The sequence below is a fragment of the Anomaloglossus baeobatrachus genome, chromosome 6, assembly GCF_048569485.1.
Source record: "Anomaloglossus baeobatrachus isolate aAnoBae1 chromosome 6, aAnoBae1.hap1, whole genome shotgun sequence".
NCBI classification, from domain to species: Eukaryota; Metazoa; Chordata; class Amphibia; order Anura; family Aromobatidae; genus Anomaloglossus; species Anomaloglossus baeobatrachus.
This window is the reverse complement of record NC_134358.1, coordinates 113445211-113461468: the sequence shown is the minus strand read 5'-3', so window position 1 is coordinate 113461468 and position 16258 is coordinate 113445211. Positions and strand designations below refer to the sequence as shown.

The 16258-nt window shown below is 43.0% G+C and overlaps 1 protein-coding gene across 3 annotated transcripts in view; it reads right to left on the bottom strand.

The window, feature by feature from the left end:
* Positions 1-16258, bottom strand: part of TRPA1 (transient receptor potential cation channel subfamily A member 1) — a 291437-nt gene that overhangs the window by 173253 nt on the left and 101926 nt on the right. For 2 of the 3 annotated variants that reach the window (XM_075353178.1, XM_075353180.1), the window contains exon 2: positions 8332-8486. In XM_075353178.1, the coding sequence (XP_075209293.1) occupies positions 8332-8457 (126 nt within the window). In that variant the 5' untranslated portion in view covers positions 8458-8486. The remainder of the gene's footprint in view (positions 1-8331; positions 8487-16258) is intronic. The other variant, XM_075353179.1, reaches the window with a different exon arrangement.

Genomic DNA, 16258 nt, shown 5'->3' with positions numbered 1-16258 from the left:
CTCTCCCACACATGAGCGCTTTGCTTGGCCAAGAAATCTCTGTCAGCAGCTCATCTCCTGTAGAGATGAGCAAACTTTTGGAGGTTTGCTTCGCTAGCAGCAAACAATAAAAAACCTCCACTTGTCTGAACTTGGCCCGAGGAGGTTCGGAATCATGATCGGCAGTTTGAGTCTTTGCCCACATTCAGCCAGCTATAAGTAGATCACTTCCGGGGGAGGGTGGGGTTTTTCAAACTTTTTATTTTGTTACACACTACATCTGATCACACTGTTGTTACCTCCAGAACGAGCCATTCAGACACTGCAAGCGGCTCACACAGGGCTGGGTACTGAGTGTACCTGAGCACAGAAATACTTGCGTAAGTTAAGTTTGCATGTAAAGCATCCTAACTCCGATCCCGACCTCTGTTTTTTTAAGTTGGTGTTCGGTTCAGAAACCAAACCTCGGGTTCGCTCATCTCTAATCTCCAGGAGAACCAAACGATTTGTAGTCTGAAATCAGACATGCCCAATTGAGATCTCCACTGACAATCAGTTGGCCTGGGCCACCATCCACAATAAAGTGATGGCCAAACCTTTCAATATTGGGAGATATGGCCAACATTAGTTTAATGTGTATGGGGACTTTACACAAGTAAATTCCCTTGAGTCAGTGGAGAACTACTTTGGACATGATATGGGCGTGACTGTATTTTATTTTTGTTGTTTATGACATACTATATATGACCATTATGAAACTTTTGCCATTAAAAAATAAATAACAATATGAGGGCATTGCAACAAAATATTGACCAGGATGTGGGTCATTATTACAAGATGGAGATCAGGATGGGAGCAGTACTACAAGAAGGAGAACAGGATGGGCTCATTACTACAATAAAGGGGACCAGGATGGAGGACACTGCTACAAGATAGGAACCAGAATGGGGACATTGATACAAGATGGGAACATTGTTACAAGATAGAGACAAGGACGGTGAAATTGCTACAAGATGAGAGATATTGGTACAAGATGTTGGCCAGAATTACTATTTGGTGTTAATTGAACGACATTACTACTGTATTCTGCCAATTAGGGGACAAAAAATAACAAAAATCTAAAAATAAATCTAATTAAATTATGAAAAAATAAAAAAAAATATGTTGCCACTAAAAATGCTATTTAACATGCAAACTAATCTGTAAAGACTCAAGCTAAAAGTATACAATACTTCAACCCATATGACGACTAATGCAATTAAAAAATAAATTGAAAAAATCAAATTTCAAAAAGGATCAAAAAGTTGCATAGAAAAAAAATATGTTATCACTGAAAATATCATCTCATCCTGTAAAGAATGCAGTCTTTGTGGCCCATATCCAGTTTGATACCCCTGCTGTAAATTGTAAAATGCTCATAATTACAGTCAAAATAATCTGTATAAGTGTTTACAGCTTCAAAAAATCAAGGACACCTTTTAACAGATAGAAAAAAGTGGCGTATTTTTACAGCCCTGTTGAATTGTTGTACGATGACTCTATGAATTCACTACCTTGATAAGGAGCTGCAAGGCACAATTCTACAATGGACAGAGTTGTACCTATCCTGCAAAACCCCACAAGGTGAGCAGGGTCCCTGAGTGAATGTTATGTCCTTATTTTGAGTCAGAAATGTTGAGGGATGTGTTTTGGACAGTATTTTGGGTAACGTTATACAGGGTTATGCGGTATCAGGTTTATGATTTTTGGTCCAACCAACGTAAAAGAGTTTTGTGCATTTGGGATAAAAAAAAAGTTTAAAGGTATGTGGCCACGATCAGTGCTTGCAGCATTTTGGAAGCAGCATGTTTTCGCTGTGTCCAAAATACTGCATTGTACAGTACAAGCATAGTGGATTTATAGAAATCTAATGCCCACTGTGCTTGTTTTTCCCGCAGTAAAAACTAACCTGCGGTGCGACTTTCCGAGTCGCAAAATGTCAATTATTTGCTGTGGAGTCGCAAGCGTCTTCCGCAGGGAGAACAGAAGAGAAAGATCACAGTGCACCGAATCCTGATCGTGGGTGCGAGCAGCTGCGGTCTCCTGCGGAGGAGATTCGCAGCCCCGCAGCTCAGGACCCATCATGTCCAGGATGCAGCAGGTCCTGACCTGTGGGGCCATGAGTCTCCTCCGCAGGGAGAACAGGAGAGAAAGACCACAGTGCCCCGAAGCCTGATCATGGGAGCAAGCAGCTGCGGTCTCCTGCAGAGGAGATTCGCGGCCCCGCAAGTCAGGACCCATCGTGTCCAGGACGCAGCAGGTCCTGATCGTGGGCACATACCCTAATTGTTCTCTTACATCCACATTCTATACTTCAGGAAGGGAAACCAAACACAAGTAAGCTTATGTTCTTGTGAGGTATGTTCACACAGAATATTTGGATCTTGTTGGGTTGTGTGACACAACCAGTGGTAAAAGTGTAGTGCTGCCACATTCTCAAAGGGAAACAAAATAACCAGGTGTTAAACTAAACTGTGAAGGAAATGTTTGCTGCTGTAAGAAGACAAAGGTCCAAAACACTACGTATAATGTAGGACGTTTATTTCAATGCGTTTCGAAAGGTATTCTCCCTTCTCCATCAGGAAATCCATCAGTTTGAAACGCGTTGAAATAAACCATCTACATTACACTATTCAGTGTTTTGGACCTTTCTACAGCGCTTATTTCTTCCACAGTTTATTCTAATTCCTGGGTATTTCATTCACACATAATTTTTAACATTGATGTTGAATCAGATTTACAGAAAAATTCACGTTAGACACCACAAATACTCTTTGATGTGGATTTCGAAGCAGATCCGATTCAATAGCCAAATATAAAAAAACTCTGTAAACAAAGCCTAAAAGTTTATTCATGATGATTTGCATATAAAGTTGTTTTTTTAAAAAAACTGGAAGCAAAACCCTCAATTGTTTATGTTGTGTATTACTGAAGGAAAGAGTGAAGCACGTGATAACAGTGAGTCACATCGGAACTCATTCAACGGCTCCACAAAGATCTGATTGAAGACAAAGCAGATTCTGGAGGAGAACAGGTTACTCCATGTACAGCTCTACTTCTACACTGGAAAATAGGATACAATTTATATTTTACAATGGTGTAAGAAAATGATACTGTGGAGAATTCCATGTACTTCTAAGGCCTTGTGCGCACTCGCAAATAACTGTTTCTTAAGAAAAATCCGCATCCTCTTGCAGAATACCGAACCCGCGGCAAAAAACGCGGTTTTGCTTCGATATTGCTGCTGTTTTGCCGCGTTTTTTCCGCAAGTTGGTCCCTGCGGTTTTATACCATTATCTATGGCAAAAACTGCAAGTACCTGCAGAAAACAAGTGACATGCACATTCTTTTTGCTGCAGAAATTCTGCAACAAAACCTAGAGGTAAAAAAACCGCAGTGTGCGCAAAGCATTTTTTTTCCCATAGGTTTTGCTGGGAAAGGAGTGCAGCAAGGTTAGGAACAAAAACCGCACCTTTTGTGGCACGAAAACCGCGGCTTATCCGCAGCACAAATTGGGCCTACAGGAGGTAAAGGAGATTCTCTAATACATTGAGATGTATTAAAATATTTATGCCGCTTTTGACGAGGGGCAAGCACCCCGAAACACCGTGTCTGCAAATTGGGATTCTGATCTGGCTAATATATCCTGAGTCATATTGCAAAGGATTGTTAAAAATCCACTTGTGACTTTTAGGATCTCTACTTCCAATAGGTGGCGCTGTGCTAGAGTTTGTCTCCTTTACTGGAGAGACAATTTGAACATGCCGCTTTTGTAACTTTTATTAGCAAATACATCAGTAACTAAGCTTGTGCCATATTTTTATTAGGGCAAAAGGGAAGAAGAACAAACCTCTACTTTAAAAGTATCAAGGACGTGCATCACTTTAAAAAAACTTTATAAAACAAAATGTGTTTCTATATTGTACATAGGACCCTATTCACATATGGTGGATGTTTTCCACTGTGTATGTTGCACATTGATTTTGTTGTAGATTCTAGCAAAAAACGCAAATAGTCTAATTTGGGTCAGCAGCGTGCTCTATATGTGACCTGTTGACCCAATTTAAGTTTATACAAGAAAACTTTGTCACCACTCTACCAGAAACCAAAGGACAAATTGGGCATATTGGATATAAGTTTAAGCTCTTCACCCCTGGCCGATTTTCCATTTTTAAATTTTCATTTTTTGCTCCCCTTCTTCCGAGAGCCTTAAAGGCAGCGTCACATGCGCCGATATGTCGTGTGATCGCATGAGCGATCGCACCCACCCCCGTCGTTTGTGCGTCATGGACAATTAGTTGCCCGTGGAGCACAAAGTCGTTTACCCCGTCACACGTACTTACCACCCTCGCAACGTCGCTGTGGGCGGCGAACATCCTCTTCCTGAAGGGGGAGGGATGTACGGCATCACAGCGACGTCACACAGCGGACGCCCAATAGAATATAACATCCTGCCCACCTCCTTCCTTTTGCATTGACGGCGGGACGCAGGTAAGCTGTGTTTATCGTTCATGTGATGTCATACCTTATCGTTGCTCATTGACACGTCGTTCATTTTCATAAAATCGTTCCTCCTTCTGCGCGCCGGTGGTTCGTTGTTCCTGGGGCAGCACACATCGCTCCGTGTGACACCACAGGAACGAAGAACACAGCTTACCTGCGTCCCGCCGGCAATGCGGAAGGAAGGAGGTGGGCGGGATGTTATGTCCCACTCATCTCTGCCCCTCCGCTTCTATTGTGCAACCGCTGTGTGACATCGCTGTGACACCGAATGTCCCTCCCCCTTCAGGAAAAGGATGTTCGCCGCCCACAGCGACGTCGTGAGGGAGTTAAGTACGTGTGACGACGGTAAATGACTTTGTGCACCATGGGCAACTAATTGCCCATGATGCACAAACGACAGGGGTCGGGTGCGATCGCTCATGCAATCGCACGATAGATCGATACATGTGACGTCGCCTTAAACTTTTTTATTTTTCTGTCAATCTTGCCATACGAGGGCTTGTTTTTTGCGGGACGAGTTGTACTTTTAAATGAAACTATAAGTTTTACCATATATTGTACTGAAATAAATGTAGTGGAAAATGCATGATCACAAATATAGAGATAACATTATAAATCAAAAATATGATATACATGCAATAGATTAATGGACATAATTTTCTATAAATTAACAAATCACCAAATACAGGAGAACAAAAAAGAAGAAAAATGCAATCAAGTGTCCATAAATATAGTATTTATTAATTGAAAAGGAACATAATGAAAGGACATAATAAAATAAGTGGTGAAAAAAAGGCTGTTCACTTGCAAGATATAATTATACCATCGATATGTATACATACACAAACAGATGACAAAAAACATAATTGGATATCAACCAAATGATATAATATCAAGAAGATATAATGTACATATAGAAAGATGTAAAAATTATTGTTCAGCACAGTATACATAAAGGGGAAGAAAAAAACATATATGTGAATATACAGTATATGTGTATACATATATATAACTCCCGCTTGTACCTGATGATTAATAATGAAAAATCATAAACGTCTATATGACTGCATATGCCAAATAATTACTGCCAACAAGGAAAATTTGAAGCACTAGCACAACCAGCATGCAGTCAGAATACACCAATATATTGAAAATGACAAAGGTCTCTTACCGAAACGGCCGTCGGGCGGCCAGCTGCCTCCGTGCTATCTTTCACTTTTGTACCCAGGTGATCCAGTGACTGCATGCTGGTTGTTTTAGTGCTTCAAGTTTGCCTCATTGGCAGTAGTTGTTTGGCATTGAACAACATGAACCTTCACATTTTGTCTGTCATCGGCAATATATTTGTGCATTTTAACTGCATGCTGCTTGTGCTAGTGCTTCAAATTTGCCTCACTGGCGGAAATTATTTGGCATATGCAGTCATATAGACTTCTATAATTTTTCATTTAATCATCAGGTATAAGCGGGAGTTGTATATACAGTATGTATACACATATACTGTATATTCACATATGTTTTTTCTTTTCCTTTATGTATACTGCACTGAACAATAACTTTTACATACATCTTTCTATATGTACATTATTTCTTCTTGATATTATATCATTTGCCTGATATCCAATTATATTTTTTATCATCTATTTGTGTATGTATACGGTACATATCGGTGGTATAATTATATCTTGCAGGTGAACAGCCTTTTTTCCACCACTGATTTTATTATGTCCTTTCACCATGTTCTTTTTCCACTAATAAATACTATATTTATGGACATTTGATCGCATTTTTCTTCTTTTTTTGTTCTCATATAGTGTACTGGAAAACAGCAAAAAAAATCCAAATGCAGAAAAATAGCAAAAAAAGTCAATTGCATAATTGCTTTGGGGATATTGTATTCACCATGTTCACTATATGGTAAAACTGAGGTGTTGGTGTGATGCATCAGATCAGTATGAGTTTGTTGACACCAAGCATGTATAGATTTACTTTTATTTAATGGGTTAAAAAAAAATCAGAAGTTTATCCACAAAAGTGTCTCACTTTTTGCGCCATTTTCCATGACCCATTGTGTTCTTTTTTTTGGATCCATGGCTCAGTGAAGACTTCTTTTTGTGTCTTGAGCTGATGTTTTTAATACCATTTTTGCGTAGATGCTATGTTTTGATCGCCTGCTATTGCATTCTACACAAAATTTGCAGCGATCAAAAAACGTAATTTTGGTGTTTGCAATATTTTTGCCGCTATGCAATTTACCAATCAGATTAGTTGATTTTATATTCTGATAGATCGGGCGTTTCTGTTCACACCGATACTAAATGTGTGCATATTTTTTATTTTTTTAATTCTTTCATTTTCAATGGGGCGAAAGAGGGGTGATTTGAACTTTTACGTTTTTTTTTTAATTTTTTTACCTTTTTTTTATTTTTTTTTTTATTTTACCAGTATCCCTGGGGGACTATAAGAATCAGCAGTCTGATTGCTCATTCATTTATGTTGTTGATTACACACATTGATTCCTATACAGAACATCCATATAGAATCTGATTTTCCACATACATTGCCAGTATTTGGTAATGTATGAGGAAAAATCCAAAGGAAACATACACATGAATTGCACACCGATGTCACATGCTCATAAAAACTGACACATGGGTGACAACAAGAAGCAAAATCAACCAAGTTTTCTGAATGAATCTTGAACATTACTTCCTACTCTTGTCTGACCCCGGCCTAAAGCCCGCTGTACATGCTGCAATGTATCTTACAATGTGTCGGCAGGGCCAAGTCGTAAGTGACACACATCCGGCATCGTAAGTTACATTGCAATGTGTGAGAGGTACGTGCGATTGCGATTGAACGTTAAAATGTTCATTGCATACACATCATACCTTTCTCTAGAATTGCACGTCAGATTGTTCATCGTACCCGGGGTAGCGCACATTGTAGTGTGTGACACCCCGGGAATGATGAACAGATCTTACCAGCGTCCTGCGGCTCCCGACCCACAATGCGGAAGGAAGGAGGTGGGCGGGATGTTTACGTTCCGCTCAGCTTCGCCCCTCCACTTCTATTGGCCGGCTGCCACGTCACGTCGATGTGACGCCGAACGTCCCTCCCACTTCAGGAAGTGGACGTTCGCTGCCCACATCGAGGTCGTATGGACGGGTAAGAACGTATGACGGGGGGTTACTCGTATGTGCGGCACGTTCAACAAATTGAACGTGCCATACATACGATGGGGGCGTTGCAAATCGCATACGATATCGTATGCGAAATTGCAACGTGTAAAGCAGGCTTAAGACAGATGTCTGACTTGTAAAGTAACTTAGATTTGTATTAGGTTTAAGTTTAAATAAACTTAAACTTATTTATGAGAATTTATCATACTGTGATTTCCTAATATATGAGAGGGAGGCATCTAATAACAAAGCAGGGCAGTGGTATGGAAATAACATTTGCCTCCGAGCTGCTTATTCTCCTACTCTACGTTGATGATGGCTGCAGTCAGATAAGTTACTTTATATGATCTGATTACAATATATACTAATAATGTCATGTTCATTTTGGCTTAGCAATGATTCATCACTGTCTCAATGTGCTGAACAATTTTCTCTGCATTTTTGGATACAGTCGTTGATGTATGGGCTGACAGATGTCCGGGAAGCTGCAAGTAATTCTACTACCTTAGGGCATCTTTTCAGTGTATGCAATGTCAGGTATACAAGGCTAGGTTTATCTGTTAAACAATCTTCCAACCGTAAACATAGATATAAATAAACATATTAAGAGCACTATAAACTCACATACCTTAAATATAAGCTGAGGGTCATCCTGAATGGAGGTGCAGGAGTCAGAGTTCAGGATGACTCCATCATATGCCCCATTGTCCTTCTCTCCTGCCGGCTGGAACATTCTCCTGATGGACTTCTTCATATTTCATCTGGGTTGTTTTCTTTTTCCTGCTGATAAAAATGCCACAGTCACCATAGATATTACAGCAGGATTGTGCAGCAGTCAGTTCTAGAGGTGTCAGTATGAGTGACACTGTGGATTTATTTATATTATCTGCTCTTTCCTAAACTTGACCTCCGATGTAAATAGACCTAGGTGGAAATGTAAAATTGCATTGATTTTAAGTGTCCCACTGCTGAGTGCTAAGATAAGAAATGTTCAGTGCATGCTGCCTTGTATAATGTAAGTTAATGGGAGACTGCAGTACAGAAACTCCCTCGTCAAGTCCCCGCCTAGACATTAGGAGCCAACCTCAAGAGCGAGTCCTGACAGGCTATGTGCAGGATTTCTCCAGAGTTATCGCACTAACTGGAAATCAGGAACCTTATATAGTGTTCCTAACGTCATGAACAGACCACGAGGTGACACAATGCAATCACCGGATAATCTTATTCTTCATAGATATACTGTACTGCTGGAGGAGAAGCTGTGGACACAGAAGGAAGCAGACACATGCCATTGTGGTCTGGAAGGAACCTTTGTAACTTTTTGCTGTACACTGTTCTACAGCCAAATTGGTTCAGAGACGAAAACAGTTGAACTTTAGCGATGAGCGAGCACTATAATGCTCGGTACTCGAATCTAGCAAGTCGGACTGCTCTAGCACACGTCTAGAGTAACGAGTATAATGAAAGTCAGTGGGAAACTCAAGCATTTTTCTGGGAGACCTTCCTAGGAGGCTTGGGGGGCAGTAAAATTGCTAAAATGGATGGAAAAAGGGCTCATATGGAATGGGAACAGCATGAAGAAGATGCATGGACACATCTCTGACTCCCAGGTTGCTGTTGGGAACAATGTTAGAGTAGTAGACCATTTTTATGGACTTACAATAAAACATACAAAACCTAAGATAAAATATATTTTACCTGAAAAATGTGAGGAAACATTCTTTACTGTATATGACTTGTATATAACAGAGGAAAACCGCCTCCTCCTCCTTACATAGCGTTTTTGCTACATTTTTGTACTTTTACATTGCTTTCAATGGAGAAAAAAAAGTAATCAGTGGAAAATTTAATTTTAACTTTTTACTACCTTATCTGTGGTGTGTGTGTGTGTGTGTGTGTGTGTGACATGCTAAGTCACATCCTGTTTAATTTATAAATGGGGGACTCTGAAACTCACAAAGCTTAGGTGGTCACTGCAAAAACTGGTAAAAATTAAAAGAAAGATGGACCCTAATACATCCTGAATTAGACCTAAAGGAAGGGCCTCATACACGTTCTCATAAAAATGTTAGGTAATGGGACTCCTACATTTATAAACCCTATGCAATAAGTGTAAGTTCTGCCAAAAATTAGAAGGAGGGATTGCAATATCCCCTGCAAGACACTAAGAGGAGAGACTCTAATTCAATTCTGGTACAATTTTAAAAACATTTTATCTTGGAAACTGGGAGCTCATACGTCACGCCCTGACAAAATCAGGGTGTCACAGATGACTGCACCCATCTTCGAGGTGCAGGATTCCCTCCTGCTTGACCCTCCATCACAACCCCCACATCCATGGTACACAACACCAGGCAGCAAAGCTTAGTCACCTCCCATGACAATAGGTACACACCAGTGGGTGGGGCCAAGCAGATGGTGACGCCCACCTAGAGGTTCTGAGGTGTGATGGGAGGGGCGAGTTCAGTGAGACAGAGAGACACATACAGTCAGTGAGGCAGAAAGTGAGGAGAGGAGTGTGAAGTGACAGGGTAGTCAGGGGTTGGAGCTCCTGGACTACTGACTAGGTGGCAGTCGGCAAACAGGGCCACAGGCAACGGCGATCCGGTCGCGGGAGACCTTAATTTGACTGGGGCAGGGTTGTAGCCCGCCGGTACCGACAGGGGGAATCCGGTCCGGAGGCCATGCATGACAGGGTACCTGGACCCTAGAGCAAGGACAGCTTCACGTACCTTACTAATTGACCAGCCATGGACAAGATTTCAGGTCTTGTCCCACAGAAGGCCCAGATAGAGTGAGACGGAAGCCCAACAAGGGGGATAGGGCTCCGCAATTGCCTACTAAGATCCCACGGGTCAGTTCTCGTGGGCCACAGCTCCCAACACACAGTATTACCGGGAGTGGACTTCCCTGTTTCATGCAGAGTAGTTAGAAAGAAGGACACAAACACTAAGTGCAGGAGGAAGGGACCCCTGTCTGCTGTACCAGGGTGTGGGATCCGAACACACCCGCCGGAGGTCACCGGTCACTGGCAATTTGGTTTACCATCTGGAATCTGTGTGAATTTATTCAGGAACTGTGAGTACACCAACACCATCCGGTCAACACCATCCGGTCCAACCCCTTTTTCACTTGCAGGCGGCAGACGGGTGCTTAGGCCCGGGTTTGGCTTCCCCTAGAGCCACCGCCACAACCCCGGATCCGAGCGTCTCAAGCAGCCCCCCTGCCGTGGTCTGTCCTCTGCCCGCAACACATGCTCTCAGAGTGAGGCCGGGCTAAAATGACCAAGAGGCATTGCAATACAGCCAGCAAGAGATGTAGAAGGGGGAGTGTGATTCAATTCCAGTACAATTTTAAAACATTCTGACTTGGAGACTGGGAAAGCCTATGCACTCAATATGAGGCCTAGCTAAAATTATAAAGAGGCAACGCAGAACACCCCAGAAGAGATGTAGAGGGGGACTGTGATTCAATTCTGGTTCATTTTAAAAAAACATTCTGACTCGGAAACTGAGAAAGCCTATGCACTCAGTGTGAGGCCTAACTAACGTTACAAAAAGAGGCATTGCAGTACAACCTGGAAGAAACATAGGGGGGGGGGGCTATGATTCAATTCTAGTACAATTTTAAACACATTCTGACTCCCAAAACGAAAGCCTATGCATTCCAATACAGCCAGTAGGAGATATAGAGGAGAGACTCATTCAATTTTTGTAATATTTTAAAAACCTTCTGACTTGAAAATTGAGAAATGCACTCAATGTGAGACCTAGCTAAAACTATAAAGAAGCATTCTAGTACAACCTAGGAGAGAAGTAGAGGTTAGACTGTGATTCAATTCTAGTACAATTTTAAAAACATCCTGACTCTCAAACTGGGAAAGCCTATGCAATCACTGTGAGGCCTAGCTAAAATTACAAAAAAGCATTGCAGTACACCCTAGAAGATACAAAGAGTGGTGACTGTGATTCAATTCTGGAACAATATTAAAAACATTTTGTCTCTTAAACTGGGAAAGCCTATGCATTCAGTGTGAAGCCTAGCTACAAATACAAGGAGGGATTGCAGCACACCCTGGAAGAGACGTAAAGGGGGGACTGTGATTCAATTCTGGTACAATTTTAAAACCATTCTGATTCCCAATCTTGGAAAGCCTATGCACTCTGAAAAAAACCTAGTTAAAATGACAAGGAAGCATTACAATACAGCCAGCAAAAGATGTAGATGGGGGACTGTGATTCAATTCTGGTACAATTTTGAAAATATTCTGACTCCAAAACTGGGAAAACCTATGCACTCAGTGTGAGGCTTAGATAAAATTACAAAGACACATTGCAGTACACCCTGAAAGAGACCTACTGGGGGACTGTGATTCACTTCTTGTACAATTTTAAAAACATTCTGACTCGTTAACTGGGAAAACCTATGCACTCAGTGCGAGACCTAGCTAAAATTACAAAGATGCATAGCAGTACATCCTGGAACAGCTGAAGAGTCGGGACTCTGATTCAATTTTGTTACAATTTTAAGAACATTGTGACTCTGAGACCCAGAAGTTGTGCATGTGAATACACCGCAATAAAAGGAACATTACAATTGACTTTAGGTTTGGCAGCTGTCATCCTGTGGGGCTGAGAAATCTGGGCTAATCCACACTTCGTTAATTTTGATAAGAGTGAGCCTGTCAGCATTTTCAGTTATGATTATTATTATTATTATTATTATTAATATTATTTATTATTATAGCGCCATTTATTCCATGGCGCTTTACAAGTGAAAGAGGTATACAAAATAGGGACAGGTACAATAATCATAAACAATACAAGGCACAGACTGGTACAGGAGGATGGAGGTCCCTGTCCATGAGGGCTCACAGTCTACAAGGGATGGGTGAGGATACAGTAGGTGAGGGTAGAGCTGGTCATGCGGCGCTGTATCAGACTGAGGGTTACGGTAGGTTGTAGACTTGTCGGAAGAGGTGGGTCTTTAGGTTCCTTTTGAAGCTTGTCAAGGTAGGCGAGAGTCTGATATGTTGTGGCAGAGCATTCCAGAGTATGGGGGAGGCACACGATATATCTTGGATGCGATGGTAGGAAGAGGAGATGAGAGGGGAGTAGAGAAGGAGATCTTGTTCTATGTTGATGCACTGGTCCTGAATAAGAGGTATATCCTCGAAACGCGTAGACCGATGGAATAAAAGAATACGTTTATAACATCAACGTGCTACATCTTCATTTTGGCTGATGCACGGCATTAACCCCCTTTTCACTCTGATTTGTATGCATATGTTGTGGCAGACCATTCCAGAGTATGGGGGAGGCACACGATATATCTTGGATGCAATGGTAGGAAGAGGAGATGAGAGGGGAGTAGAGAAGGAGATCTTGTGAGGATCGAAGTTTATGTGCAGGTAAGTACCAGGAGACTAGGTCACAGATGTAGGGAGGAGACAGGTTGTGGATGGCTTTCTAGGTCATGGTTAGGGTTTTGAACTGGAGTCATTGAGCAATGGGAAGCCAGTGAAGGGATTGGCAGAGAGAAGAGGTCAGGGAGTAGCGGGGGAATAGGTGGATTAGTTGGGCAGCATAGATTAGAATAAATTGTAGGGCTGCAAGACTGTTAGAAGGGAGGCCGCAGAGCAGGAGGTTGCAATAATCCTGGCGGGAGATAATTAGGGCATGCACTAGGGTTTGTGCAGTGTCTTGGGAAAGGAATGCACGGACCCGGGAAATGTTTTTGAGTTGGAGGTGGCAGGAGGTGGAGAGTAGAGATGAGAGAACCGGTCCCGGTTCGGCTCGAGGTCGGTTCGCCGAACGGAGGTCCCGTTCGAGTTCGGCTCGTCGAACGTTCGACGAACCGAACTCGAACTGTATAGGAAACAATGGCAGGCAATCACAAACACATAAAAACACCTAGAAAACACCCTCAAAGGTGTCCAAAAGGTGATAAACAACTCACAACACAACACAAACACATGGGAAAGTGACAAGGACATATACTTATGCGAAAACAAAAGAGCTGGACAAGGAAAAAGAGGAGGACACACAGATATATGAGTATATGCAAGGAAACATCGATTCCATTATTGTGCAACTTGAGCCCTGCTCATTTTAGGCTTCCAATCTAGATAAATTGCCTGAGCTCGCCACGTACGCCTTGGGGATCTTGACGTGTCCTGCAGCCAGCGTTCTCTCGGAACCTGTCTTCAGTGCTGCTGGGGGTCTGCTGGCAGATAAGCACACGAGTCTGTCCACTGACAATGTGGACATGGCTCTCAGAGGACTTTTCTTCCCCTGGGTCAGCCAGGGGAGGCGAAAGGCACGCGTATTTTTGAGAGTGCTTCATGCAAAGCATCTTTTTCTTTTTCAAAAGGGGGGTCAACTGATGCCAGTCAAGTGGGGTGTGTGTGGCCCAGTTAGTGGCAACGAGGGAGACTGTGGTTGGAGTCCCCTCGCTGTGTTTCTAAAAGAACCAAGATGAACAAGTCATGGCTCTCAGAGGACTTTTCTTCCCCTGGGTCAGCCAGGGGACGGGAAAGGCACGCGTATTTTTGAGAGTGCTTCATGCAAGCATCTTTTTCATCTTGAAAATTGGGTCAACTGATGCCAGTCAAGTGGAGTGTGTGTGGCCCAGTTAGTGGAAACGAGGGAGACTGTGGTTGGAGTCCCCTCGCTGTGTTTCTAAAAGAACCAAAATGAACAAATCATGGCTCTCAGAGGACTTTTCTTCCCCTGGGTCAGCCAGGGGACAGAAAAGGCACACGTATTTTTGAGAGTGCTTCATGCAAAGCATCTTTTTCATCTTGAAAATTGGCTCAACTGATGCCAGTCAAGTGGGGTGTGTGTGGCCCAGTTAGTGGCAACGAAGGAGACTGTGGTTGGAGTCCCCTCGCTGTGTTTCTAAAAGAACCAAAATGAACAAATCATGGCTCTCAGAGGACTTTTCTTCCCCTGGGTCAGCCAGGGGACGGGAAAGGCACGCGTATTTTTGAGAGTGCTTCATGCAAAGCATCTTTTTCTTTTTCAAAAGGGGGCTCAACCGATGCCAGTCAAGTGGGGTGTGTGTGGCCCAGTTAGTGGAAACGAGGGAGACTGTGGTTGGAGTCCCCTCGCTGTGTTTCTAAAAGAACCAAGATGAACAAGTCATGGCTCTCAGAGGACTTTTCTTCCCCTGGGTCAGCCAGGGGACGGGAAAGGCACGCGTATTTTTGAGAGTGCTTCATGCAAAGCATCTTTTTCTTTTTCAAAAGGGGGCTCAACCGATGCCAGTCAAGTGGGGTGTGTGTGGCCCAGTTAGTGGAAACGAGGGAGACTGTGGTTGGAGTCCCCTCGCTGTGTTTTACATGCTTTTAGAAGGGCATGACATGGCTTAGAGGTTGACTTTCAGCATCTGGAAACTGTTGGCTACCAAAATGCTGCCTTTCCAACCTTTTTAACCGAGGATTTTTGAGACCTTATGCCCATCGCAGTGCCCCAAGAGCCGATGCCCAGGCGCCACTCCTTCTCCAACAAAGGCGTGCACGCGCTACACCAGCATGTCGCACTAAACATCACTGATTCCTTGAGAAACTCTGTGTGACAGGGTGCATTTCACCACAGATAATTGGCCCAGTAAGCATGGACAGGGGCGTTACATGTCGCTGACTGGGCAATGGGTTACTGTGGGGAGAGATGGAGAAGGGTCTGCTGTACAAGTCTTGCCGTCCCCACTAGTTGTTTCAATCCTTCTTCTGTATGTAGAAGTTAATACACTGCTTCTGCCTCTTCAACCTCGTGTGGGTCCTCCACCTTGGCGCAAACCCTGTGTGGTCAAGCCACCCTTCCTTGTAACTGCGCACAAGGAATACCACACACCTCCTTACTATGCTGGCAGCACAGCTCAATGCCATCAGGCGGTCAAAGGTTTACTTTGAAATGTATGGGAAATGTGAGTCACACCGCTGAGAAGTTGTGGACGGTTAGCTCTGGAGACCGAGTTTCATCAATGGTTGTCTCCACTCAACCAGCAGCCAGGGAAGGCCGGGTGCGACAATGATGCAAATATGGGTGCGGCCCTTCGCTGTGACAATGTGACACACGTGCCTTGTGTGGTTCACGTGTTGAACCTGGTTGTCCAGCAATTTTTAAAGCACTATCCTGGCCCACATGGCCTTCTGCAGAGAGTACGGTGTAACGCCTTCCTTGATCCACACACTCAGATGGGCTGTAAATGATAGGCTAGAGGGAAGCCACTCACCAAGCAGGACCCCTAGAACCCTGAAACCCTTTAACCCCTATACAGGGATTAGGAATTACACAGGGCCCAAAGTGATTAATACCTGTGGAAGGCTGCAGTTCCAGAGAATAGTAGTCAGGCAGGGTCAAAACATTAATTGAGGAACAGGAACAGAATGGGACGGCCAGGACTTAATCAGAAAACAAGCAGAGGTGAAATGCGGATCGGCCAACAAGGTCCATAAACAGCATGCAGGAAAAGTAGTCAGGTAACAAGCACACAAAATCATAAAACTGAACTGGGGGTAAAATTAACCATAGGTTCATAGCTATGTCTGGCAG